The 26672-nt window shown below is 60.4% G+C and overlaps 2 protein-coding genes across 15 annotated transcripts in view; one reads left to right on the top strand and one right to left on the bottom strand.

Annotated features, from left to right (window-relative positions):
* BRF1 (BRF1 RNA polymerase III transcription initiation factor subunit) overlaps positions 1-26280 on the top strand; it is a 72312-nt gene extending 46032 nt beyond the window's left edge. For 5 of the 13 annotated variants that reach the window (XM_036841405.1, XM_036841409.1, XM_036841406.1 and 2 more), the window contains 13 exons: positions 9286-9435; positions 10499-10592; positions 11811-11937; positions 12325-12364; positions 12691-12783; positions 17236-17535; positions 19100-19161; positions 19725-19806; positions 19911-19966; positions 20316-20572; positions 23678-23729; positions 24239-24410; positions 24817-26280. In XM_036841405.1, coding sequence (XP_036697300.1) covers positions 9286-9435; positions 10499-10592; positions 11811-11937; positions 12325-12364; positions 12691-12783; positions 17236-17535; positions 19100-19161; positions 19725-19806; positions 19911-19966; positions 20316-20572; positions 23678-23729; positions 24239-24410; positions 24817-24854 — 1523 coding nt within the window. In that variant the 3' untranslated portion in view covers positions 24855-26280. Of the gene's footprint in view, positions 1-3550; positions 3784-9248; positions 9436-10498; positions 10593-11810; positions 11938-12324; positions 12365-12690; positions 12784-17235; positions 17536-19099; positions 19162-19724; positions 19807-19910; positions 19967-20315; positions 20573-22934; positions 23390-23677; positions 23730-24238; positions 24411-24816 lie in introns of those variants that run through there. The other 8 variants (XM_036841404.1, XM_036841413.1, XM_036841414.1 and 5 more) reach the window with 8 other exon arrangements.
* On the bottom strand, positions 787-3317 carry BTBD6 (BTB domain containing 6). Of its 2 annotated transcripts, XM_036841415.1 has the most exons (4): positions 2865-3317; positions 2686-2776; positions 2426-2544; positions 787-2256 (listed from the first exon to the last, which is right to left on the bottom strand). In XM_036841415.1, the coding sequence occupies exons 1-4, from the start codon at positions 3233-3235 to the stop codon at positions 1224-1226; spliced, it is 1614 nt and encodes a 537-aa protein (XP_036697310.1). In that variant the 5' UTR covers positions 3236-3317; the 3' UTR covers positions 787-1223. The 2 variants fall into 2 exon arrangements, with proteins under 2 accessions (XP_036697310.1, XP_036697311.1); XM_036841416.1 differs by lacking the exon at positions 2686-2776 and having other exon boundaries at positions 2865-2996.
* Positions 26281-26672: the final 392 nt, after the last annotated feature.

The raw sequence follows: 26672 nt of genomic DNA, 5'->3' as shown, positions 1-26672 counted from the left end.
GGGCCTCGGGGTGGGCAGGCCCCCTGCAGACAGAGCCGGGCCTTTCCCAGCCACGGTTGGTCGGCCTTTATGGCAGCTTTACCGTGAGGACTGTTTGCACAGTTGGCTTGGAGGGGCTGCTCCCTCCTTCGCCCATCAGCGTCTAGAGGCACATCTCCTTGCACTAAGGAGGTGGTGTGTGGGGCCAGGGAGGGTGGGCAGGGCGTGCAGTCCTGGGTCACCCACAGGGTGGTCCCCTGGGGCCGGAAGGCACGGTCCAGCAGGGTGGGCCCGGAGGAGGAGGGCCGCAGGCACAGGGAGACCTGGGGCTGGGGGCTGTATCCCTGTGCCGCGTGACACGGCCCCTCCCTCCAGGGGTCATGCGGAGGTTTTTCAGAAACAAAGCAAATGCCCAAGGAGGAGTTTGCAGCAAGGGACGATAGGAGGCAAGAGGCTCAGTGAGCCTGCCTGACGCCACGGCACGCGCGTGCAGGCTGCTGGGGAGCCCGAGGTGGGAGCCCGCTCTCGGGGGCAGGAGCCCTGGGCCTGGCAGAGCACCCCCCACGCCCCCACCCAGTCGAAATCAAACAGTAGGATTTTGAGCAGCTAGTGACACTCCAGGAAGTAGACACAACCTGACACCTGGCTTTTCCTAGAGCGGTCTGGCTGCAGCCCGGAGAGCAAGCCCTCCCAGATGGCGGAGGCCCGGGCTGCCGGCACAGGGCAAACTCGGGGACGGGTGGGCCTCTTGGGAGTGCCCGCTAAGCACTGTTAGGGCAATCTGAGACTCGCAGTCGTTTATCTACGTGCGGCTCTCATTTCGTTAAAACTTTATTATGAAAATCCACTTAAACAGGTGAACTACTTTAAGTGACTTTTCCCATTTTGGATTTGAACTGAAGATCTTAAGCTTAGAACCACTTAGAATAGAATCCAAGAGGATGCGAGAGATGGCAAAGCCCTCAAAGCAGGCGGTGTGGGCGCCCCTTGGAGGGAATCTGGAGCCTGCCTTGTGCCCCCCAAATCTGCCCTCCATCTGGGACGTGCGCCCCAATGTACAAGAGATGCAGAGACCGAGGCTCTGGCTGTGCAGGAAAGTGTCTTGTGTCACAGCTTCAGGCTCCAGCCGACCACTTGCAGAGGAGGCACGCCGCACGAGCGCAACCTTTGAGGTGGCGGGTCACGGGCTGCCTGTAGAGAAAGGGCCTGCCACTCGCCGTGCACCCCTGCCACCCCACAGCGCCTCAGGCGTAGAAGATGAGCTCGGGGATCTGGCCGCCCTGGACCCCGGTCCCGTTGGTGCTGTCGGAAGAGCACTGGAACTGGAAGGTCACCTTCCCGCACTGCACCTCGGTCATGCCCTCCTGCCCGAAGTAGCTGAGCTCGCTGCCATCCAGGACGGCGCTGGCGGTGTAGAAGGTGTCCTGCTCCACCTGCACGGGGTGTTCAAACCAGACTGAGAAGGTGCTGCTGGAGCCGTCGGAAACAAACGTGGTCAGGTTCTGCGCCAGGACCACCCCCAGCCGCTTGAGTTCAATCTTCACGCTGTACTCGGCTCTCCCGGAGCTAGAGCCGTACAAGCCCAGCCCCGCGATAAACACTCTCCTGTCCACGGCAAACTGGATGCTGTCGCAGCGCCCGCGGTAGCGCCACTGGTTGCTGCGGTAGGCGGAGGACTGGAAGCGGTGGCACGTCTGCGGGGCGAGGCCCTTCCTCTTGGTCAGGGGGAATTCGAGGAGGGGCTTGTTGGCCGCCGTGTACCACAGGAAGATGTTGTGGGTCTCCTCCAGCGTCAGGATGTCCGACTGGGCGGCACCGTTGGCGAACTCCTCCAGGGTCATGGTTGGAATTCGGACCAGGTAGAGGGCTGGCCCCAAAACGTGCCTCTTGTTGCGCGGGGTGACCGGCAGGCCCTGCCGCTTGCACTCTGCCTCGGCCCAGCTCAGGACTGCCTCGAAGACCACAGCCTCCTTGGTGTTGAGGGCCTCCCGCGTCACGATGATCTCCAGCGTCTGCCAGTCAATTTCACAGAAGCCTTCGGACCTCAGGGCCATCTCAGCCTGAGCATCGATGACCTCCCAGCAGCGCTGGGTCAGCTCGGGCTCCTCAAACAGCCGGCTCTGGGACAGCAGCACACAGGCGTTTTTGGCTTCCAGACTCGTCTCCAGGAAGTTGACACAGGCTTTTGCTAACGCGGGGACAATGTACTTCTTGGCGGCATACAGAGTGGCCAGCACCGTGTCGGCTTCCAGGTCAATCTCGTCACTGTACATGTACCTAGGCAGGACGGGGCCAAGTCACAGGCTGCGTGGGGCACGCCGCGCACCCAGGGCCTGGGAGAGGAGCCCTCCGTCCCTGTGGACTTCAGGAAGCTGCAGGCAGCTGGCTGGCCGAACCAGGCAGCGAGGAACCGCCCCGTCCTTGCACCCTGAGGAGGCAGACTTACTTCAACAAGATGAGAAAAGCTGTAGGTTCCACGTCAGGGATGTGGATTTCTGACTTGACTTCTGCCAGGTCCCCGTAAAACATGGCATAAAAGACAGAGCTACCCACGGCCAAGACATACTGTGGATGAGAGAGAGAGAGCTGCCCTGAGCCCTGGGCCCTCCCTGCCCCCAGCGGCTGCCACACCCGGGAAGAGGACCGTCCGTACTCGGGAGGCGGCCGGTCGCCTTTGGGAGCTCAAAGGGCCGAGCCTCTACCAACCTTGTGGGCAGGCACCCTCCGGGCCGCACCCGGGGGCCCCACGACGAAGTGCACGTCGGCCATGAGCTCGTTGTTGAACATCAGCGCGTTCCTGCAAAGGGCAGAGGCACAGGACACGGCTCGGGGCTCGCGTCGGCGCGGGGCGCGGGCAGGGGCGGGGGCGCAGGCCCCGGGCTCACCTCTCGCGCAGGGTCGGGTGGAAGGACTGCCAGTTGGGGCTCTCCAAGTTGTTGTTGTCGAGTGCGGGCGGCGCGGGCGCGGGCGGTGGCAGGGCGGGCAGCGGGGCGCTGGGCCGTCCCTTCCTGCCCGCGGCGGCGGCGGCGGCGTTGCTGTTGGCGATGTCCGTGGCGGTGGCGGCCGCGGCTGCGGCGCCGGCGGGCGCATAGAGCTCCGCGGCCATCTTCGCGGGCAGGGCGGCCTCCGCGCGCGGGGGCGGCGCGCCGTGCGCCCTCGCGCCGCGCCGGGGCCTCGGGGGCGGCTCTGCGAGCACCAGGAGCGCGGTGAGGCACTGCGCCACCCGGCCGTGCAGGCAGGCCAGGGGCAGCAGCATGGGGCCGTGGCGGCCCTGCGCGCGGAGGGCCGGCCTGCCCGGGGCGGCGGGCGCTGCTCCCTCGCGCCGCCCCGCCCGCCGGCCGGAGCCTCCAGCCCGCCCGCCCTCGCCCGCACCGCCGCGGCGCCCGCGCGTCACGCCGCGGCGCGGCCCCGCCCCGCGCGGTCGACGTGCTCGCCTGTGGCTCCGCCCCCTGCCCGGCTGCGCCCCGCGCGGCGACGTGCTCGCCCAAGGCCCCGCCCCTTGTCCGGCCCCGCCTCGCCCCGCCCCGCCCCGCCCCGCGCGGGCGCTTGCTGCAATCCGGCAGCGGAGGTACGGGAGGAACCGTGTGGGCGCGGGCCCGCGGCGGGGCGGCCGGCGGCGGCTTTGGTGGTTCTGGCGTGGTCCGAGCTCTGCGCGGGACCCCGACGTAGGGGCTGCCCCTCTTCGAGGCCCACTCTGCAGCCTGCGCGCCTGTGCTGTCCGGAGTCCACGGGGCTGTCAGGGGCGGAAGGGACGGGATGAACTCCCGGAGAGACGACCCCCTGGGCGGCCGTCCTAACTAACAGGTGAGGTGCTGTCTCACAGTGGGTTTGAGTTCCTCACGGTCAGTGATGTGGAGCACCGCGTCAGGTGCTTGTTGGTCACCTCTGTGTCTCTGGAGAGAAGTCTCTTGTACTCCTTTGCCTCTTTTTGAATCGGGTTGGTTTTGTCATTGCTGAGATTTAGGCGTATTCTACATATTCTGGAGATTTATCCCTTACCGGATGCATGATTTGCAAGTACTTCCTCCCATTTTGTAGGTGGCATTTTTCACCCTGTTGACTGTTTCCTTTGCTGCACAGAGGGTGTTAAGTTTGGTGTAGTCCCATTTGTCTGTTTTTGCTTTTGTTGCCTGTGCTTTTGGTGTCATATTCAAGAAGTCATTGCACATTCCAATGTCATGCTCTTCCCCTACGTTTTCTTGTAGGAGTTTTACAGTTTCATGTCCTACGGTTAGGCCTTTAATTCATTTGGAGTTGATTTTTGTATATGATGTGTGAGATAAGGGTCCATCTTTTTTCTCTTGTATGTGAGTGTCCAGTTTTCCAGCACCATCTGTTGAAGACGTTACCCTGTCCCAATTGTGTAGTCTTGGCACCCTTATCAGAGATCATGTGACCGTGCATGTGTGAGTTTGTTTCTGAGCTCTCTATTCTGTTCCATTGGTCTATATATGTCTTTGTACCAGCACCATAGTGTTTTTGGTTTTATCTTCTAAAATTCTTTTCCTGGTGAAAGTAATTTATTTATATATTTATTTTTCTTTATTACTCCTTTTTTCCTGTATTAATATTTTTTCCTAAGATGGAGGTTTTTAACCTTTTTTTTAATGTTTCATTTGGCTTTAGAATATTTCCATTTCCCCTTTTTTAGTCCTCTTTGCAACACTCATATAATCTTTTTTTAATTAACTTTTTTTGAAGTATAGTTATTTACAATATCGTGTTCGTTTCAGGTGTACAGCGCTGTGATTCAATTATACATAGATACATATGTATATACATATATATGTATACTTTTTCAGATTCTTTTCCCTTATAGGTAATTACAAATATGGAGCATAGTTCCCTGTGCTTTACAGTAGGTCCTTACTGGTTATGTATTTTATATATAACAGTGTATATGTGTTAATCCCCACCTCCTAATTTATCCATTCCCCCCCCCCCTTCCCCTTTGGTAACCATAAGTTTTCTATGGCTGTGAGTCTTTCTGTTTTGTAAATAAGTTTGTTTGTACATCTTTAATATTCCACATATAAGCAATATCATATGATATTTGTTTTTCTCTGGTTTACTTCATTTAGTATGATAATCTCTATGTCCAACCATGTTGCTGCAAGTGGCATTATTTCCTTCTTTTTTAAAAAATTTTTGGCTGCGTTGGGTCTTCATTGCTGCGCGTGGGCTTTCTCTAGCTGCAGGAGAAGGGGCTTCTCATTGCGGTGGCTTCTCTTGTTGCGGAGCACGGGCTCTAGGCGCGTGGGCTTCAGTAGTTGCATCACACGGGCTCAGTAGTTGTGGCTCGCGGGCTCTAGAGCGCAGGCTCAGTAGTTGTGGCGCACGGGCTTAGTTGCTCCGTGGCATGTGGGATCTTCCCAGACCAGAGATCGAACCCATGTCCCCTGCATTGGCAGGTGGATTCTTTTTTTTTTTTTTTTTATAAGCAGTTTACTTATATGTGTTTTTTTTTTTAATTAATTAATTAATTTATTTATTTTTGGCTGTGTTGGGTCTTCGTTTCTGTGCGAGGGCTTTCTCTAGTTGTGGCAAGCGGGGGCCACTCTTCATCGCGGTGCGCGGGCCTCTCACTGTTGTGGCCTCTCTTGTCGCGGAGCACAGGTTCCAGACGCGCAGGCTCAGTAGTTGTGGCTCACGGGTCCAGTTGCTCCGCGGCATGTGGGATCTTCCCAGACCAGGGCTCGAACCCGTGTCCCCTGCATTGGCAGGCAGATTCTCAACCACTGCGCCACCAGGGAAGCCCCTGGCAGGTGGATTCTTAACCACTGTGCCACCAGGGAAGTCCCTCCTTTTTTATGGCTGAGTAATATTCCATTGTATACGTGTAGCACATCTTCTTCATCCACTCCTCTCTCAATGGACATCTTGTCTACTGTGAATAGTGCTGCTGTGAACGTCGAGGTGCATGTATCTTTTCCTGATATAAGCACAGGATTGTGATTGCTGGGTCATATGGTAACTCTATTTTTAGTTTTTTAAGGAACCTCCATACTGTTCTCCATAGTGGCTGTACCAATTTACATTCCCACCAACAGGGTAGGAGGGTTCCCTTTTCTCTACACCCTCTCCAGCATTTATTATTCGTAAATTTTTTGTTGTTGATGGCCATTCTGACTGTTATGAGGTGGTACCTCGTTGGAGTTTTGATTTTCATTTCTGTAATAATTAGTGATGTTGAGCAGTTTCTCATGTGCCAGTTGGCCATCTGTATGTCGTCTTTGTAGAAATGTCTATTTAAGTCTTCTTTTTTGCCTGTTTTAAATATTTCACTTTGTTAGTTTTTTATTTAACTACTTAGTTCATTATTTTGTCCTTACCTAAGCACTTAAGTCTATTAAGTTACCTAGAAAATTGTTCTTTAATTTCCTAATAGTTTGTCTGGAGGTGAGGGGGCTGTGTACCCTTGTCTTGCTAATTTTTAGTTTTCTTGCCCTTGAGGTCAAAGGGCACATCCTGTGATATTTCTGTTCTCTGGGATGTAGGGAGGGTTTCTTTGTTCTTTAATACACGGTCAATTTTCATAACTGTTCCACAGACTTTGGAAAAGAATGATTACTTTTTGTAAGGTATTGACTTTAAAACATATTTGTTAAATTGAGCCTATGGTGATGGCATCCAGTTCCCCATTTGGTCTTTTTTTCCCCCAAGCCAGTCTGTCAAATTTGAGGGAATGGTGTTAAAAATCTCATATCATTGTGGTTATGTTAAAATCTCATATCAAGTGTGGAAATTTGTTTGCAACACTTTTTGCTTTATTTAATGCTTTCTCCTTCCCCCTGTGTCTACAGATTTGTGACTGTTCTGTCTTCTTTAAGATTATCTTGTCCCTTCCATCCTAAGAAACATCTGTCTGTGTCCCTTTCAGGGGTCCCTTGCCCTGAGTCCCTTGTTGCTGCTCCCTTCACGGCTGCCCTTTTTCTCCTGGTGACCTGCTTCATGGGGCCCAGCAGAGCCTTTGGATCTTCACCTTTTTGCATTATTTTTAAGTGTCTCTTGTAAACACCATATCCTGGTTTTAGTGCTTTGGTGCAAGCTGATTAGGGAATTTAACTTAACGTTGTGTGACCTATACTTGTGGTTTGTTATTTTCTCCTAGTTTTTTTTTTTTCTTCTCCCTACTTTAAATGCCCCAGTCCATTCCACACCGATCCCAGACTGCTGGCATGTTTGCCTTGAAATTTTTACCAGTACCACAGTTTTCTATTTCAAGAACTAATCAGCGTCAAAGTCCCACCCAAATCAGGATGAGATCTTTTAATGTGCTTTTAACTTAATCCCCAGTTCTGATGGGTTTTGTTTTATTGTAAATAATTAGAAACCTTAGCAATTATATTTTTAAAATATGTTTTCTCCCAATAATATCTTTTTAAGCAACCAAATAACCCCCCCAAACCCCAAACCAACCCAAAACAAAACACCCACAGTGGAAGTAGGTGTAGCTCCAGACTGCCTAGGCTCAAATGACACTGCCCCATCTTGGGCACCTTGTCGTCTCTGAAAGGGGGTTAAGTGGTAGTAGCTGCCTGTTGTCAACCTAAAACAGCCAATTACGTTACCAGCAACATGAGTTTACTCGGGAGAGGCAGGGGAATTGTATTTCGGGACCCACAAGCTATGGCAAACCACAGGCAAGTCCTGCAACAAAGGAGAGGAGCCTTACTTTATGGGGGGGGGGGGGCGGGGGGGAGGAAGTTGGGCGGGGCTGCTTTGAAGGTTTTCCAGTCTCCATTGGAGGAAAGTGAGAGTTGAGGGTGGTGGCGGTTTCTCATTGGCTGGGCTGTTGCTGGGCCGGGAGAAAATCTTCCTTCCTCTTCCTGGGGCAGCCCACCAGCTTCTTCCTGCCCAGAAGCGCAGAGCAAGCTGGGAAGGAGGGTCTGGTGTGAGAGCGCCCCCTTCAGGGCTTCCCGCCTCCGTTTTACACGAGCTTACCCTTATTAATTTCCACACTGTGTTGGCTGGGCTGAGCTGGGTGGCTGTTAGGGTCCAGCTGGCATAAGGCAACCAAGAGGCACTGCTCCCCACGCCACCACAGCCTCCTCGGTCAGTGCAGGGGAGTGTCCGCCTGAATCCATGTGGTCCCTGGACGACCCAGCCTGCTTCAGGGGCGGCTGCCAATCTCTGTGGCCTCAGAAACCTTCCCTGGGTCCTTTATGTGAGCCAAGGCTGGCAGGGGTGGAAGAGGTGCTCGTAGGATCTATGGGGCTTCCAGGGGCCAGAGCTCAGTCATGAATGCCCTGTAGATGTAGGGAGGCCAGGAGAAGTGGGCAGGCTGGGGCCCAGAAGGTTGGTGCTGGGTGTTGGTAAACAGCTGGGGTCTCTGACACGCCTGCTTGCGCTGCTGTTGGAGGTGTCAGAGATGAGCTGACCAGTCCCCTTCCCTCCTGTGCCTCCCAGGGTCTTCCCGATCTGCCCTTCATCCTCCTCCGTCTGCCTGTACACACCTGCTTCCGGGCCAGCCCGTCCCCTCCTGGAACCCCCTCCTCGGGCCTCCGCCCCGGCCCCCTGAGCACAGCCTTCCTGGATGATCTTGTCCAAAGGAGGTCTCGCCCCGCTATTCTCTGTCTTAGGGCTCTGCAGGGTTCCTTCAGTTGCCTATGGCAATCCAGACGCTTAGCTGAATTGAGTAAATTACTTGGCTGTTTTTGCCCGCTCTGCAAAGCTTCTAGCCCAAAGCCGCGTGAGGGAGTGCTGGTAAGGAGGGAGAGGGTGTGTGTGCAGGCGGCTCCGGTCCCTCCTGAGCCGGGCTGACGCTCCCTTAGTGAGAGAGGCGTTCATCTGAAGAGGTGCACACGCCCGTAGACAGGAGGGCAGACGATGGAAGCTGGCATTACACAAGAGTAAGTGCAGAAAATAAGTACGTAAAAACGTGGCTGACTCACAGCAGTCCATGGAATGCCAAATGAAGCAACGGGGTTTTGTGCATGCGTCTGCAGGAGCGTGTGCGATGCGTACGCAGGCTTGGGGCCCCCACGTCCCGTGGCAGGGCACGCACGTCCCGCCCACCGGCTCCACTCTGGGTGCAGCAGCCGCCCGGCCGCAGTGTCTGCAGCTGCTCCGGGAGGCTGCGTGTCCAGGAGGGGGGCTCGTGTCGGAGGAAAGGGGCCCTGGGGAGCCTGTGCGGTGGAAGGACGGGTGAGGGTGGCCCGAGGGGGGGCGCGGGGGAGCACTTGTCGCACCAGCTGGGTTTCCGTGTGCTGCCAGATGTGGAGCGCACGCCCCACAGGGCCTCCTGGCACTGCACACTCCTGTTCCAGGGCGCGTACGGCTGGCTGAGGTGCGTGTCTTCCGCAGACCCCTGCCTGTACATCCCGCGCTTCGCCCACCTGCTGGAGTTCGGTGACAAGAACCACGAGGTGTCCATGACGGCCCTGAGGCTCCTGCAGAGGATGAAGAGGGACTGGATGCACACGGGCCGGCGCCCTTCGGGCCTCTGTGGGGCAGGTGAGGCGGCCTTGGAGTCATGCTGGCTGGGTCCCGCTGCCAGTGTGCGGGTGCTTTGTGTCCCGGCCCTTCAGCAGGCCGAGCCGGTAGGTGGTGGGTTGCCTCCAGAGCTGCCTGCTGGCCTCCCTGGCCCAGTCCGAACCCAGCCCTCAGGGACTTCCGCCTGCTGCCTCTTGACCTCACCTCTGTCTTGGAGGACAGGCAGGACCCTCAGAGGCCAAGGGGACTGCCAAGCTTCCTGGCCTTGACCCCAGGCTTGAATGTTGAGGTGCAGCCGTGCTCAGTCATTGCTGCAGAGGGTACCCTGGGCTGTCGGGCTAGCGCCCCGTTCCCCAAACGACAGTTGTCTCGTCTCCCCTCCAGGTGGCAGCAGCCCACAGACGGCCCTCCTGCTCTGTTGCTGACACTCCCTGGACCTGGAGCCCCTCCCCAGGAGGGCCGTTACCCTTCCTCTTAGCCTCTTACCCTGCCCCACAAGGTCGAGTCCCCTCCTTTCCAGAGCGCTCAGCAACCAGCAGGATCAGTGCTTCCTGAGATGCATTTTCCATCTCCAAGCCTGACTCCCGAGTTTGCAGTCCAGAATCTGGGCCTCTCCCAGGATCCAGCCAGTTGTGGTCGGCAGCACAGCACACCTGGGCCCACTCCCTCTCGCCCCGATTCCTGGCTTGTCCATCCCCAGCCAGCGTTTCCCATACAGGTCACCTCAGAGTTCACTCGTGTGCTTTGAGAGGTTACACAAAGTTCTCAGAAAGTGTATTTTAATTTTTCTTGCGTTTAAAGAAGGAATGTGTGATGCAGTACTTCTTACGTTTTTAAAAATTACTGTATAATTGCCTGCAAAGCGGTTTGTGGATCTCAGGTGTTCTGACAGTCGTGCAGACCGTGCAGCACCGCCCGCAGGCAGGTGAGGAGGGCGGTGTCGCCCCGGGGCTCCCAGAGCACCCTCTGGCGCTGTCTCTCCAGCTGGTCGCACTGTGGGGTCATCAGCCCTCTGCCCACAGGATCGCTCCTGGGTTTGGCAGGAGCATCCTGTTTCTGAATTCCCCATTGTATTCCTTTCCAGCACTTCTGGTTGCAGCCAGGATGCACGATTTCCGGAGGACCGTCAAAGAGGTCATCAGTGTGGTCAAGGTGTGCGAATCCACGCTGCGCAAGAGGTGGGTCGCTCTTATCGCAGCCGGGGGCTTGGCCAGGCTTCCCTGCACAGCCTCTCAGTCCGTCCAAGCGGTGGCCCCTCTCTTCCACCCTGTGTTGAGGTGGACAGTGGTTTGTAAAGTCACTCTGACTCACAGGTCAGGAAACAGGTACCGAGAGTGGCCTCGTCTGTCTCCTGGCTGGAGCAGCCTGAGTGACCGGTCTCCCTGGGGGAAGCCAGGCTCAAGCAGAGGGCCACCGTGTCCCTGTAACGGAGTGGTCGGGCGAGCCCCTGCTTTGGATACTGTGTTCACAGGGTCGTTGCGGCAGCTCCAGCAGGAGCTCCACGTAGACTGTGACGAGAGAGTCACCAGCCCAGAGTCCCTGGCACAGCCGTCAGCGCAGGGTATTTACCCTGAGTCTGGAGCTCTTGACGGCTGTCTTTCTACTGAGATCATATCCTATGGCAGTTTTCAAAGGCAGAGGGAAATTTATTTTGCTTATTTGAACTCTGGTTCTCTTTAAAAATTTTTCTGTTGAACATTTTAAAGATGGTATAAAATGTAGGAAATGGACAAGAATTAATTATGGCTGGGCACACTGCAGTACAGGAGCCCTGCCTGCCTGGGACTGGTGGCTCGGCCTCCTTCCTTCTGGGGCCTTCTTGAGTCTACCTGGGGGAGCAATGAGAGTGCCGTGCCTTTTTCTCCCAGGGGCCCAAGCTATCGGCAGGATAGAGTAGGGGCTGAGAGGCTGCCGGACAGCCCCCGGGCCTGTGCTCACAGCTGTGTGTGGCAGGGTGCTGGGCCTGGGAACCAGCACCCCTGAGGGACTGTTTTGTAAACGGAGTGCTGTTTTTTTTTTAATTTATTTTATTTATTTTTTGGCTGTGTTGGATCTTTGCTGCACGTGGGCTTTCTCTAGTTGCAGCGAGCGGGGGCTACCCTTCGTTGCGGTGCGCGGGCTTCTCATCGCGGTGGCTTCTCTTGTTGCAGAGCGTGGACTCTAGGTGTGCAGGCTTCAGTAGTTGTGGCTCGCGGGCTCTAGAGCACAGGCTCAGTAGTTGTGGCACATGGGCTTAGTGGCTCCGCGACATGTGGGATCTTCCCGGACCAGGGCTTGAACCCTTGTCCCCTGCATTGGCAGGCGGATTCCCAACCCCTTTGCCAGCAGGGAAGCCCTGGGTGCTGGTTTGAGCGCTGTTCTCGGGCACCAGGTTCCCCTTCAAACGTCTGTTTCAGGCTCACAGAGTTTGAAGATACCCCCACCAGTCAGCTGACTGTGGACGAGTTCATGAAGGTCGACCTGGAGGAGGAGTGCGACCCCCCGTCCTACACAGCTGGGCAGAGGAAGCTGCGGATGAAGCAGGTGGGCCCCCCGCACACCGGGCCTGGCTGCCCCACCCGTTTCCTGCTCTAAGGCTTCACAACAGTGGCGTAGCTGCGAAGACTGAAGCGGAGGCGGGGTGCTGAGCCCGGGCGGGGCCAGGGTGGGCCACACGGAGCACAGTCCCTCCTGGGCCCCGAGCCATCTCGTCTGCTGTTGGGGTCTCCCTAGACCCCCCTCAGTGCATCCCGTACAGTTTCTGGGGCAAGCCGCCTCCCTGAGGGCCCTGGTGCTCATGTCTCTGGGGGCCTGAAGCCCGAGTCCCTCTCGTCAGGCTGGGGACCTGCGCTGGGGTCGAGAGGCCGCCGGGTGCTGGCAGGCACCGCTCTCGCTCCTTTCGCTAAACGCATTCGTCCTCTTCCTTTTCAGCTGGAACAAGTCCTGTCAAAGCAGCTGGAGGAAGTGGAAGGTAACCAGCCTATCTTAATGTACGGGTGCTTCAGGTCCTTACAGGAACGGATTGTGTGCTTGCTTTTTTTTTTTAAACATTTTATTTATTTAGTTAGTTTGTTTGTTTCCGCCGGGTCTTCGTTGCGGTACACGGGCTCCTTAGTTGCGGCTCACGGGCTCCTTAGTTGCGACATGTGAACTCTTAGTTGCGGCACGCGTGTGGGATCTAGTTCCCCGACCAGGGATCGAACCCAGGCCCCCTGCACTGGGAGCGCAGAGTCTTAGCCACTGGACCACCAGGGAAGTCCCCTGTGCTTACTTTTTGCTGTTAATTTATTGCTTCAGGTGAAATATCCAGCTACCAGGACGCAATTGAGATTGAACTAGAAAACAGCCGGCCAAAGGCAAAGGGGGCCCTTGCCAGCCTGACAAAAGATGGTGAGTCCAGCCACGTCTCCTCACCCGCTGGCTCAGTTCACCCGTGTCCGGCACTTGCCCCGCCGCCGAGCTTCGCTGCCCCTCCTGCTGCCCCCACCGTGGCCGTGCGTCCTGCCTCTTGGCTCCACCCCTGCCCCAGGCCTCCGCGCACCGAGCTGGGCATCCGCTGCTCCCAGGACACCCCGAGCCACCCTGTGTCCCCAGCAGCTCCGGGGCGGCCGAGTCTTCCAGACCAGTCTCCTGCCCCCGCTGCCCTCAGGCTACTCACTCACTGGCAGACGCTGCCTGTGGGAAAGAGCTCGCCCTGCGCCCGCGGCCGCGGCCCACACAGCCCTCCCCGCTGCCGCCTCTCCCCGCGTCCCATCGCAGCTCGTGCGCAGCCCCGTTTCTGGTTTGGGGCCTCGCGAAGCTGCCGTGAGCCCCCTCGGACAGATCTCTTTGTGCATGTGTGGTTTTCATTTCTCCCACGTTGCCTCCCTTGCCGTGCTCCGGGGACACCCCGGCTGGTTCAGGGCGCCCCCTCCGCTCACGCTCTGCGGGTCCGCGGCCGGCGCCCTCCCACCCCCTCTCTGGCTCACAGGACAGGGCCGGGTGCTGAGTAAGCGTTGGTTCCGTCAGTCATCCAGTCTGGAAGGCGAGCACCTGCTCACCGCTCTCCCCTGGGGCTCTGTAGCTGCCCCTCGTTCACTTCCTTGTCCCATCTTCAGAGTCATCCTGGCCGCCGCCCGCCCCAGCGCAGCTCTCCACCCTGTCCATCACCTGGAGCAGGCTGGCGCCCTCCTCCCCCCGAGAGCGAGAGCGGGGTGTCTCCCTCCCGGGGGTTTTCTTCTGAGTCTGAGGCCTTGCCTCAGGTGCTTTGGGTCCCAGCTGCACTGCCTTCTCTGTTGCTGCCATAAGTGGCGTCTTCAACTGCTGTGTTTGTGGAAGATACTGATTTCTAGGTGGTGCTTTTGTGCTCTTGTATGTTAGGGATTCTGTTACTGCTTTGAGTACTTCTCAGTTCATCATCGGATTATTCAGGTAATTGGTGAGTTAGGTCGTCTACAAATAGTGGTATTTTACTGCCCTTCACGATTTTTAGGCCTCTACTTTCTTGCTCTTGCCTAGTCCATTGCTTGACCCTTAAAGACCATGCTGAGTCTTGGCTGTGACAACGGGCATGTCATCCGGCTTCCCCACAAGGCCTCCGTGCTGCCCGGAACACACGGTACAGGCTTTGGGCTGAAATACCACGTTGTCCTGTAAAGGAAACACCCACCGCCGTTTTCACTGAGCCGTCCAATCTCAGCCGTCAGGGAGTATTTCTGATGTCTGCAGGGTCTGCGGAGAGAACACAGGGTTTTCTTGGGTCAATGAATGTGATCCATCATTTCCACAGTGTCCCATGGTTCTGGGAAGGCCTTGCCTGGCCAGACGGTGAACCTCTCTGTTCTTAGGCTGCCACGGCGTCCCATCCAGGCACAGATTTGAACAAACTTGTATCTAACAATACTTTTGACTTTATTGTTTCTCTGGTTGTTTTCATTTTTATCCTTTCTTATTCTGCATAGTTTGTTTCTGTGTTTTTTTGGGTTTTTTTTTAACCTAGCTAGGTTGTTGATTTCCCGTTCAACCAGCTCTCGCACTGATTTATGAACCCTGCTGCCTTCCTGTACACTGTTGCTGATTTCCGCTTCTCTCTGCTCTGTCCTCCTCGCAGCTTCTCTCCTTGTTTTAAACTGAGGTCACTGCCTGGCTGGTTTCCTGTGACACACTCACGCAGGGCAGGGCCCGAGTGTCGTTTGAGCTGCGATCCGCTGTCCTGGTATCAGACGCTTTGCGCTGCTCACGGTCTCAGATTATATTTGTCCTTGGTGCTAAGAGTCAAGTGAGGGAGTTAAGAGTTGGGGCGGGGGCTTTTGTTTTCTGATTTTGTTGTTAATCTCCACATTTACTGCGTTGTGACCGAGTGTGTTGCTGGCACTGTCCCTCCCTTGTGCCATCAACTCTTGTGGCCACAGGTCCGCTGGTTGGAGACGCCAGTGGTGCTTGGGAGGAGGCACCCGCTGCTCCCGTCCAGCTGGGCTGGGCTCTGTGTCTGTCGGGGCATCTCACTGGTCACGTCGTCAGCTTTGAGGTCCTCTTGCAGACAGAGGTGGCCGCCGTGTTCCAGCTGAGGCTGGCTTGTTTTTGGTGCCTGGCGCCCTCCACGGCCTGGGGGCATGCCTGGTGGTCTCTGCTCTGCCTGCCCCACTGTTCCGTCCGTGTCCTCCTCTTCTAGACAGCAGAGACTTGAGCTCTGCTTTCTGATCCAGCCTGAGAGCTTTTTCTCTTTCAACAGTGGAAGCGAGCTCTTTTATGTCTGCTTATGTGCCTTTCTGCTTGGTGTTTTCTGGACCTTGGGAAGGTCTGGGTTTTGTCCCAGTGGTTTCCTTCACGTGGTTTCTTCAGTCCTCCGTTTCTCGGGCAGCACCTGTTTGCACCTGCCCAGCAGTGGGGCGGACACGGGCTCGCTCTCCTGCCCCCACCCGGCTGTCAGCGGCCGCTGTCACGCTTACCAGGCGCTGTGGAGGGGCCGCTCGTCTCCTGCTCCAGTTCCAGCTTTTCACACGCTTCCCTTCTGGGGAGACCGTCGGGGACGTGTCCTCTTCCACGCCCCTGCCGTTTGGTTATCTGGACCATTTCCACGTTTCATCCGTTGTGTCAAGAATGAAGGGACGGGCCCGGCCCGCCTTGGCCGTGGGTCGCTCCTCGGATCCATTGCCTCCTCGTGAACCAGCCCCTGAGCCTCCCGGCCCCGGCAAGGAAGCCGCAGCTCCCGCGTCCCCTCCTCTGCGGCGAGGACGGAGGCTGGGCTGGAGGAGGGGTGGAGGAGGATGCGGGCCACGGACGCAGGTACGAGTCCTTCCCTCCGGAGGGCGTGTCGCATGCGTGCAGGGCACTGGGCCCTGGGACCCCACGGCGGACAGAGCGGACCGACCGATGTCCTCCCTCTGCTGGCCCTCCTGCGGGATGTCCGGTGACACACACGGTAATGGCGTGGGCTTCCAAGCAAGGGGCCGAGAGGGCGTGAGGGAGCTGTGCGCGTGGTCGGGGGTGTGTATTCCAGGCCCAGGGCCCGGCGAGTGCCCACCCCGGTGTGCAGCTGCCTCCTATTGCTGGAAATTAGTCGTGTTGTTTACGTACGTGGGATCGTGTAGTGTGTACCCTGTTTCTCCTCTGGCTTTTTCACTCTGTGTAGTTGTTCTGAGCCGTCCGTCGCTAGATCAGCCCTCTTTGTGGAGTAGTGGTGCCCGAGTGCACCCAGTCCGGGGTGGAAGGACCCCGGGATTATTTCCAGTCTTGGACCGTTGCACGTAACCCGCTGTGAACATTCGTGTAACTGTCTTTGTTTTTTTAATTAATTAATTTATTTATTTATTTTTGGGTGCGTTGCGTCTTCGTTGCTGCACGCAGGCTTTCTCTAGTTGCAGCGAGCGGGGGCTACTCTTTGTTGTGGTGCACGGGCTTCTCTTGCTGCTGAGCATGGGCTCTAGGTGCGCGGGCTCAGTAGTTGTGGCTCGCGGGCTCTAGAGCACAGGCTCAGTAGTTGTGGCCCACGGGCTTCGTTGCTCCACAGCATGTGGGATCTTCCCGGACCAGGGCTTGAACCCGTGTCTCCTGCATTGGCAGGCGGATTCTTAACCACTGTGCCACTGGGAAAGTCCATCACGTAACTGTCTTTATTTCCTTTTCCCTTGGGTAAATGCTGAGGAGTGGAATCGCTGGGTCAGGGGGAGACGTGTTTAAGTCTTTAAGAAAGCATCTGACTGTTTTCCAACGTGGTGGCACCGGGAGTGTGGCGTCCATCCCTCCGTGCCCCTCGCACTGGTGTGGCTGTGCGAGGGGGCGGGGCATGCAGGCTTGCAGGTCCGTCGTGACAGCATGACGCGTGCCTGTTTATCACCCACGTCGCCACTGCTGGAGTCTCTGGTCAAACCTTTCGCCCATTTTTTATTGGGTTGTGTGTTTTCAGAGTTGTTTACACATTCTAGAGACAAGTGCTTTGTCAGATGTGTGATTTGCAGGTAAGTCTGCAGCTTGTTTTTTTGTCTTAACAGTGTCTTTCAAAGGTAGAGTTCTCAATTTTGATGAAATCCGACTTATCAGTGCTTTACTGATTCTGCTTTCAGCGTCATGTATAAGATGTTCTGGTTTAATTCACAGTCACCTATCTTCCCATTGTTTCTCTGAAATGTTTACAGTTTTAGCTGTTAGGTTCCCATCTGATCCATTCTGAGTTAATCTTTGCGTCACGTGTGAGGTGTGGGCTGAGGCCCGTTCACGGGCGGGTGGGTGTTGGGCGCCCTTGGGACAAGGCACATCTTTTGGAATAAGTGCCTTTTGCAGCTGGGCGGAAGCGCTCCTCTTCACCAAGCGGGCTCTCCGGCCTCCTGCCCGGGTAACAGGTGGTGCGTGGAATTGTGTCCCTAGGCTCCGTTGAGGACGCCACGTCCAGCTTGTTCGGTGAGGAGGACGCCACGTCCAGCTTGTTCGGTGAGGAGGACGCCGAGGATGAGGAGCTGGAGGCCGCGGCCAGCCGCCTGAACAAGGACTTCTACCAGGAGCTCCTTGGCGGAGGCACTCCTGGCAGCTCGGAGGCGGCAGGCGGCCCTGAGGGAGGCGGCAGGCCCCCCGCCCTGGAGTCCCTGCTCGGTCCTCTGCCCACCGCGGCCAGTCTGGGCATCTCGGACTCCATCCGAGAGTGCATCTCCTCGCAGAGCCGGGACCCCAGTGAGCGCCCCGGGGCTGGGGGAGCAGCGGGGCTGGAGAGATGGCGGGGGGCTCCTCCGGGCGGGTGGGGTGGGGTTTCCAGGCCTGGGTCGTCCCCCCCCCGCCTGTGGGAGTTGGAGGTGCTGCTTCTGAGGGGCCTCCGAGAAGGGTGGGCTTGGGAGGGGCCCTGCCAGCTCCGCTGCAGGCTGTGTGAGCCACCAGTGACCCCAGCTGCGCTGACGCCCACATGCCGCAGGGCTTGTCAGCATCTCCGGGACCCTCCCCCGCTGACCAGAGCCCTCGGTGTGGTCGGGCTGTGGCTAGAGGCTCCTTCCTGCCCCTGTGCAACTCGGGAGGCCTCAGTGCAGAGGCCTCATGCTACAGAGGGGCCACGGGGACAGACTGGCATCCCCTGCCCGCGCCTCTGCGTCTAACCTGGTGGGAAAGTGTCGGCCAAAGGCGGCACCTCCACTGGTCGGACGGATGTCACTTGCTGGGCTCCAGTGCCTGCAGTGCCGGGGCGCCTGCGCAGGGGCCCAGCTGCTCCTCCCTCGGGGGAGCCTGGCGTGCAGGCAGCTCCAGGAGGGCGGCGGGTTTGGTCTCGTCGCAGTTTCACCGTAAGGTGGGCCCTGCCTCCTCTGGGCGCCAAGGGCTTGGCCTCTGTGTGCGAGGAGCCTCTGTGAGAGGGACGCTGCTCAGATGTTCCTCCCGTGCCCTGTGGCTGGGCGTGGCGATGGGCGGTCGTGCGCCTACTGTGGTGGCGTTGGTGGTCTAGAGGGGAGAGGGATGTGACACAGACCCAGCCCATCAGTTAGGTACAGGTGGGTTGTACCCCAAAGGGGCTGCCGTATGAGTGGAACCCGGAGCAGGTCCCACAGCTCACTGAGCAGAGGGCATGTGCAAAGGCCCTGAGGCAGCTGGGGGCACTGCGACCTGGACAGAAAAGAGGCCAAGCTGGCTGGAGCTGAGAGAGCAAGGGGAGCGAGGCTGACCGCAGAGGGGCGTGGGGGTGTGTCTGAGCGCCCAGCCTCCGCCGCGGAGCGGCAACGTGACAGGACAGCATCCCCGACAGCCTGCTGGCAGGAGGGCATTCCCATTTCCCGTCGGGCTGGAACCAACAGGACGGGGCAGAGAACCGTTGGATGATGAGCGGCGGCCCACAGGAGGGGCGGCCCACAGGAGGGCCGGCCCCGGTTTCTGGGCCGTGCAGGTTGTGCTGTTGACCAGCTGGGGCAGGAGGGTGGTGGCCGACAGGTTTTGGGGGTGTCCTGAGCGTGGTCACGGAAGGCTGCCCGAGGCCCCCTCTCCTGGGCCTGTTGATCTGAAAAGCTTTCTGTACAGGAGAGCGTGAGGTCTGGGAGGTCTTCCAAGTTAGCATCCTGCTGCTTCCACTCGGCGCTGGGATGTAAGCCTTGCCCCCTGTGCCCTGCACTCGCAGGGATGGGGCCGGGACCGGCTGGCGGCCGGGAGGAAGCGGCTGCTAGAAGCCCTTGGCCGCACCCCCGAGCCCTGAGATGGCCCAGGTGATGTATGCGCTCGTTTAACTGGACGTTGACCCTAAATGCCAGGCTGTGCTTCCCTCTAGAAGATGCTTCCGGGGACGGTGAGCTAGACCTCAGCGGCATCGATGACCTCGAGATCGACAGAGTAAGCGCCGTGAGCTCTCAGTGGCCTTCCCGGGGGGTGCTGGTTGGGGTCCGTGGAGTGCCAGGCTGCGCCCCATTGGGAAGCTCCTGTGGGCTGGGGGCACAACTCCATATCCCCCTGGGCCTGCCGTCGTTCGGACGGGCTCTTAGCAGTTTGTCCAGCCATGCTTGTTCTCTGGCAGGCGGGAAGCCTTTCCCCTGATTTGTCACCAATCACCTTGTGCCTGAGGCCACCTGCGTGTTCTTAAGTTGGCGTCTTGAGCCCTCACCTCAGTTCCTTCTCTGGGACCCACGTCCCTGCGCTCTGGCTGGCCTGGCTCCCGTGCCCCGGGGGACCACAAACCGCCAGGAGTGGGGGGGCGTTTGCTGCGGGGTTGGTTCATGGATGCGGCCCTCAGGCCGGCCTGGAAAGGCTGGAGGGCACCCGGGGGTTAGCCGGCTCTCCACACACGCTCCCCCTGGGGTCGGAGGCCTGCTTCCTGACCCGCGTGTACGGAGGGGCGCACGTTGGCAGAGCTGAGCTCTGGGCGTGCCCTCTGATGGTGACGCTGCGCTCTGCCCCAGTACATCCTGAACGAGGCCGAAGCCCGCGTGAAGGCCGAGCTGTGGATGCGGGAGAATGCCGAGTACCTGCGGGAGCAGAGGGGTGAGTGCCCGCCCAGGCGCCCTGGAACGCGGGCCTCGCGGACCCCCACCCGCCCAGGTGCCCCGGGGCGCCAGCCTTGCTGACCCCGCTCCTTGACCTTTCAGAGAAAGAAGCGAGAATCGCGAAGGAGAGGGAGCTCGGCATCTACAAGGAGCACAAGGTAGGGCGCCGCCTCTTCCTCAGGGACCTGAGAGCTCCCGGCCGCCCACCCTGCGCTGTGCTGGCCTCCCACTGGCAGATGCCCGGCCAGCCCCCGCCCCCGCCCTGTGACCTGGGGAAGCCCGCTTGGGGCCCGGCCCGGCCAGGGCTCTGCACGGTGGGCTGTAGGCAGATTGCAGCTGCCCAGTGGCTCCTCCAGCACTGGACTGCCCTGTGCCCCACTCTCCAGGGAGAGTAAGACTCCCCAGCCGACCCTGATTGCTTGAGCCCCGCTCCCACGTCCCGAGCGGCACCTGGCAGGTTCATAGGGCCAAGACCTACAGGAAGCGTGATGTTGTGTTTCCATCGAGCCCAAGAAGCCTTGCAAGCGACGGGAGCCGATCCAGGCTAGCACGGCCGGGGAGGCCATTGAGAAGATGCTGGAGCAGAAGAAGATCTCCAGCAAGATCAACTACGGCGTGCTCCGGGACCTCGACGGCAGGGGCGGGGGCGGCCCACGCGAGGAGGACGCCCGGCCTCAGGAGAGGGCTGGAGCCCGGGGGCTGTCTCGGCGGAGAACGCCAGCCGGCAGGAGCGGGGCTGACCCCGTGGCCAGCGTGGGGAGAAGGTACCGTGCCAGGCGGGCGGGGGTCGGGCAGGCGCAGGGCTGCGGGGTGTTCCCCGCCGCTGTGCTGGGAGCCAGTGTCGGTGTCCCGCGTGGCCCCCGCTGCCCTGGCCAGGAGCTGAGCGGGGCTTCAGCCCTGGAAGGGGTCCTGCGGCATCGGGGTCTGTTCTGTTTGAAGAGACTTGTGGGCCGGGCCCATTCTCCACCCCAGGGGTCCGTTCTCCCGGGAGGGCCCCCCGCCATGCTCCGCGCACTGCCTGCCCGTCCCCCATCCCCCTGCTCTCTCCGCCGAGGGAGAGCAAACCACTGATGGGGCAAGTGGGATAGGGTGGGGAAGACACCAGCGCGACCACAGGGCCCTCCTGATGGCGGCTGGTGGGGCCAGGTCCAGGCAGCTTTGCAGTGCCCCCCGCCCCAGGCCGAGAGCCCCTGCCGCGGCCGAGGCTGGTCGGTGTGCCCGCGGCCTGGCCCCCGGCTGTGCCCGCGGGGGGATTCCAGAGGGCAGGGCCCTCTGGGGCTGCACTCCCACCACCTGACCCCCTCTTCTCTGGCGCTACCGTTTTCTCGTCCTGACTCATCTGAGAAGTTAAAGATGTTCTGATTTGCATTTCTGTTCTCTAAAGTGGGAGTAATCATTTTTCGCAGTTTTTGCGACACTTCTTGTGTAATTTGGTGACCCCGCTCCCTTGTTCCTCGAGACCCCACGCCCCCAAGTCCCCAAGCGCCCAGTACAGCCTGTCAGTGTCCGGACAGCTGGTCCTGGTCCTGTTGGGTGTCCCCGTGCTCCCTTCTGATGACAGGCACAAGAGCGGGCACTGCGGGAGGCCCGCCCGCCGCTCTCCTGGAGCCTGGGAAGCGCCCCGCCCGGACACGGTGTGGTCGCTGCCTGTGCTCCCGGGTCGTGGCAGGCAGCCTCGTCCTTTGGCGAGGGGGCGCCTCACCCCCAGGCTCGGCATCCCCTGCTCCCATCACCGTGCACGGGGGTGACGGGGGCTGCTTTCCCAGAACTCAGGTTCAGCCTGTGTTTGTCAGTGCAAAGTGCTGTGGCCGAGCCCCGTCGCACGGTCCGGCTGTCCCCTCGTGGACGTGGTGTTCGCCGTCCGTCTGTGAGCATTTTGGCGGCTGGCACCCGCGGTGCATTTGCAGAAGCGGTGGGGCAGCGGCCCTGTGGGGCAGCCACGGGCCCTCCAGGCCACCGGCTGGGCGGGGCCGCGGGCGGAGGGGAGGAGCGTGTGCCCAGGTGCCCGCAGACCCCCCGAGAGGCCCAGCCAGTCACCGGCTGCCGGGCGCGCTTCGAGAGGAGGGCCCGAGACCCAGACCCGCCTCCTGCCGGCCCTCACGTCAGGAGCCGTTCTCACCCCGTCCGCTGGCGGCGCGCTCCCCGGGCCGGGCTGGCCTCGGTCGGTAGGGAGCGCGCCACCGGCTCCCGCCTCCTGGGTTCTGGGGACTCTGGACTTCTCTGCTGGGCCTCGGGTTGTTGCGGCTGTGGCTCCTAGCTCACGCCTCCCCAGGTGACAGGTGGGGACCCGGAGAGCCGTCCGTGTGGGAGGGGCTTCCTCCGAGCTTGGGCACAGCCTTGCGTGAGCCGCCGCCTTGTCCCCTCCAGGCTGCAGCCCCAGACAGTGTAGAGCGAGGGCTTCCTGTGAGACCCCGGAGCCACTGCTGCCAAGGCCCTCACGGGGCGGGCTGCCCAGACCTGGCCTGACGGGCCAGACCCCTGCCGTCAGGTGTCCGCTGTCGGAGGCTGTTACGGGGTCCGTTCCCCGTGTGCCCAGCATTCATTGGCACGTCACAGCAGGGCTGGGCCAGATAGCCGGGAGGGCCCAGGGTAGCGGACTGTGCGGGGCTGGGGCCGCCGTGGGTGCAGCTTGATCACCTGCGCCCCCTCCCTGCCCCCGCACATCTTCCTTCAAGCCATGCCGTGGAGGGAAGCGGCTGCAGTGTGGGCTCTGCCCCTGCCTTGGCCACCCTGCACAGGTCTGGTGGGGGGGTCCCTGGGTCTGGATGGCTCCCGCGGCCAGGGCTGGGAGGAGGACCTGCCTCATCTCCCGTGGGAGTCCCGCCGTCGCCCTTGGGCAGGTCAGCAGCATCCGGGGAGCCTTGGTGTGCGCCCCCAGCCCCTTGCAGTGGTTTTGTGTAGAAAGCGCCTTGCGTTTTGTGTTTGGAGGGTCCGAGGGAGGAAGAACAAGCCCATTGGAAGGGGTGCTGTTAGCAGAAGTGGGTGCCCGGTGCCTTGGGCCTGGTGGGGTGGAGCGGGCAACCAAGGCTCTCAGGCTGGGAGGGGAGGGGAGGGGAGGGGAGGGGAGGGGAGGGGCGGGGCGGGCTTGGGTCTTAGAACGTGCCTCTCGCCCTCCTCCTCTTCCAGCAACAGGGAAACTCAGGAGGGACCAGTGGGAGGACTGAACGGGTCTCCCACAGCAGCTGCTGCCCACGGCCTCCACACGCTCTCCTGGAAGTATGGGGGGGAACGGTTTTCTTCAGAAAACAGCTGACCTGGGGGGCCTGGAGTGCCTGGCGGCAGGGCAGTGTGATTCCAGTTTCTATCCTTCGTCAAGTATTGATCAATACATGGGGGTTCTGTCCAGAGGGACCTTCTGTCGCCCTGCAGAGTGGCTTCAATGAAATTTGAATTTGCTGCCAACATTTAAAAAGAAGCTTTCATACAAAAATCCAGACTTAACAGCTGCTTCTGGCTCCCCGCGCCCCCATCCCCAGCACCCTGGCCCTGCCCTGCCTGTGGGTGCAGTGCTCACCCAGGCCCCGGGGGAAGAATCTTGCCTGCGCCGTGTCTGTGGGGTAGACGTGAAGAGGCCCAGCCCCCTGCCCAGCCGGTGGGGTGGGGGGAAGGACGGGGCGGGGGCGGGGGCGGGGGCAGGGCGGGCTGCCGGGCCTGGGTGGAGGAGGTGACCGGGCAGCGCTCAGGGCCTAGGCGCAGCCACTGGGCGGACAAGACCCAGTCAGGGTGGTGCCACGGGAGCCTCAGTACACCGTCGTCCTTTACATCTGGCCAGATGTCGCCGTCAGAGAACGGGCCTTCCAGCGGGGCCCGTGTCCTCGTGGCCGATGGTGCAGCCTGGGCTGAGGCCACCGTGCTGTGCTCTCTTCCAGGTTGAGGCCGATGGTGTCGACGCAGCCAGCTAAGAAGGTGGCCGTGGGAGAGGTGCGTTGTGTGGACATAGCCGGGGGACAGGGATCCTTGGGAAACAGCAGATGCCCGGCACCGTGTCTGTGAGCGCCTGTCAGGGAGGGAGTGCCAGCAGCCCAGCCCAGCCCAGCCAGAGGGAGGCCCAGGGGCGGCCCGGGGCCTGAAAGCCTGAGCCCACCAGTGTGTGCCAGCCCACAGCCATCGCGACCCTCCGTGTGGGGAAGCCAGGCCCAGGTCCCAGGGTCCAGCGCAGTCAGCGGCCTTCCCTCTTCCCTTGTCTTGGGGTTCAGGGGTCTTCCCTTCTTACTGTTGGGGTCCTGGTCTGGCCTAGGAAACAGAAGGGAGAAGCAGGGAGGCAGGGCCCCTGAGGGGTCCCAGGGCAGCTGCAGGGGCAGGCTCGGGGGATCGGGGTGTCCTCGCTGACCACTCTTGAAGGGTGGGGAGTATCCCCCCACCCCAGAGAGCACTCCCCTGCGGTGGCCTGGGAGCCACGCTCTGTCCCCAGCTCACCCCCTCGCCGGCAGGCCTTGCTCCCGAGCCCCTCCTCCCTGGGCGCCGAGCCCGTCAGGCCCACGGCGGTCGTGGTGGAGAGTGGGCCTGTGTCGTACCACCCAGAGGAGGACGCGGACGAGGAGGAGCCCGATGAGGAGGACGGGGAGCCCTGTGTCAGCGCCCTGCAGATGATGGGCGGTGACGGTGAGATGATGGGCGGCAGCTCCGCAAGCGGGTGGGGCGGGGCGGGGGCTTCCGGGGAAAGGGGCACAAACCCCTGACTGCACCTTGGAAGGGAATCTGAACTGGCGTCTTACGATTGGCCGTATTGGCTTTGAGGCCAGGGCTGCTAGAAGTAGCTGGCCGGGACCCGCTTGCTGTGCAGACTGGGGGCTCTGGGCTGCCCGTCCAGCAGGAGAAAGGTTCCCACCCCCGCACTGCTCACACAGGCGCTTGCCCCCGGGACCTGCAGAGATGAAGGGGCCGACGCGGCGGTCCCCGTCAGTGGTGGCGGGGCCCGTGCAGCCTGGCCTGGGGCGCCGCTCATGGGGTGCGCGGGCTTGAGCACGCGGCGCCCCCTCAGTGTCCGTGACTCTCCTGTGCTTTGCAGATTACGGCTGTGACGGTGACGATGACGATGGCTACTGAGGCGTGACGTTGCTGCTGGCAGTGTCCTGCTGGTGGACCCCCCGGCATCTCCTGAGGGGTCAGATGGGGCCTCTGGGGCCAGCCCACAGGCGTGAGCGCCGAGACTTGGTGACAAGATGGGTGCCGGCCCGCCTGCCCCGCCGCCCTCATCCACAGCCACACGTGGCCTCTGTGGCACTTGCTGTTTGTTGCGACCATGTTTTGAGCGACGTAAGGAGTGTTTCTGCCCAGCAAGGGGGGCCGGACCAGCTTCTGCATCTGGTCAGAGGTGGGTCTCACGGCCCAAGAGCCCTTGCAGGCGGCAATTGTCATGTCCCACGGAAGGAAACTAAGGCACAGGGAGCCCCGGCCGCTTGTCCAAGTGCGTGGAGGGCTGGGCGGCCTCCAGGACCCTCCTCTGCCTGTGTGGAGCTGGGTTCCCCGCGCCCCTCACCTTCTTGCCACGTCTGAGAAGCACTTTGTGTCCCGCTGGTCCAGAATTGATCGTGTACCTCCAGCCGAAGTCCCCAGCCAGGCCCTCGCGCCTCCCTGCCACTGCCTGGGCCCTGGGGACCCCACAGATCTGCACCCAAGAGCCCAGAGGCTGCTTGGCCAGCCGGCATCACTCAGCAGACATGTGCACAGCCAGCCGGGTAGCCTGCGCGGCCGGCCTGGGTGAGAGAGCTACAGGTGCTTCGTGCCTGAGCTGCGATCGGACTCACCGTCCACCGAGGCGTGGCCGGCAGAGGGGCCTCGAGCTTGGCAGCCCTGCTCCGGATGGTTCCTGCCACCCAGAACCTCCCGGGCCAGGCCTCCTCATTGGAAGGCCCAGAGACCACTCTCGGTCTGGCTTGGGCACCGCTGCCCGGGAGGTGTCCTCGGGGGGAGGGCAGATGCTTCTGCCCCACCCAGGGCCCAGCCCCCCCGCCCCTGGGGTGGGCAGGCCCCTCCCGGAGAGCACCCTCCCGGAGAGCAGCAGAGATCGCAGGGGGTGGATTTTGAGGCCATTGGCTGTGCCCCTCGGCCCGTACCAGGCAGCCCGCCTGGACTCCAGGGCTCCTGGAAGGCTGGAGTGGAGGGTTGGCTTGGTGAAACAGAAAGATCGTTCCTTAAGCAGAAAGCCACTGAGTCTGTGGTCTACAGTTCCCTATCTGCTTCCTGGAGGAGTGCGGCTGAGGCAGGGGTACCTGTCCTCCAAGCTCCATGCTCCTGGCCTTGACTGATGGGGAACCATCAGTGACATGTCCACCCTCACTGGAAGTCCCTGTGCCACTCTTCCCAGCTGTGGGCCGTCCTGGCCCTGGGCCCCTCTTGGGGCTAGGAGAGCTTGCTTGGCTGCAGGGGCTCTTAGAGGAGCCTCACGGGCTGGGGGCTCATTGCACTGCGCAGGGAGCAGGTGGTGGGCCGGACCAGAGGCGACCGGGGAGGGGGGTGCTCGGGGAACCTCCCGGCGGGGCTGAGCTGGCGGCTGGGGAGGGCGGAGGGGTGCGCGCTGGCTGTGCCTGTGCGGGGCTGGCTCTCCAGACAGAGCTGTGGCTGGATGGTTCCCCTGGGAGGCTGGGCAAGAAGGGGGTCCGGGGGGAGGCATGGGAGGCTGGGTGGGAGGGGCCGGTGCTGCCCAGCCCCGTAAGGTGAGGCCAGGGTGAGGCTCAGGTCTGCGAGTGGGTGTCCGCGTGCAGAGGAGAGGCTGCTGAGGCCGGGAGTGGAGGCGGGCAGGAGGTGGAGGAGGTTTGAGGGGCGAGCCGAGGCCCAGAGTTGAAGTGAGGCTGCTTCCCCAGCTGGGCCTCCTCCACCCCCGGGGACGGGAGGCTGCGAGGCAGGGCGCTGCTGGAAGGGGAG

This window comes from Balaenoptera musculus, chromosome 2, assembly GCF_009873245.2.
Source record: "Balaenoptera musculus isolate JJ_BM4_2016_0621 chromosome 2, mBalMus1.pri.v3, whole genome shotgun sequence".
Lineage (NCBI taxonomy): Eukaryota > Metazoa > Chordata > Mammalia > Artiodactyla > Balaenopteridae > Balaenoptera > Balaenoptera musculus.
This window is presented reverse-complemented; position numbering and strand designations above follow the sequence as displayed.

Coding starts and splice junctions, on each gene's coding strand:
- BTBD6 (XM_036841415.1), bottom strand. CDS start 3,235: ATGCTGCTGCCCCTGGCCTGCCTGCACGGCCGGGTGGCGCAGTGCCTC. Junction 2,545..2,685: donor GGAGGGTGCCTGCCCACAAG/GTTGGTAGAGGC, acceptor TCTCATCCACAG/TATGTCTTGGCCGTGGGTAG. Junction 2,257..2,425: donor GCTTTTCTCATCTTGTTGAA/GTAAGTCTGCCT, acceptor CGTCCTGCCTAG/GTACATGTACAGTGACGAGA.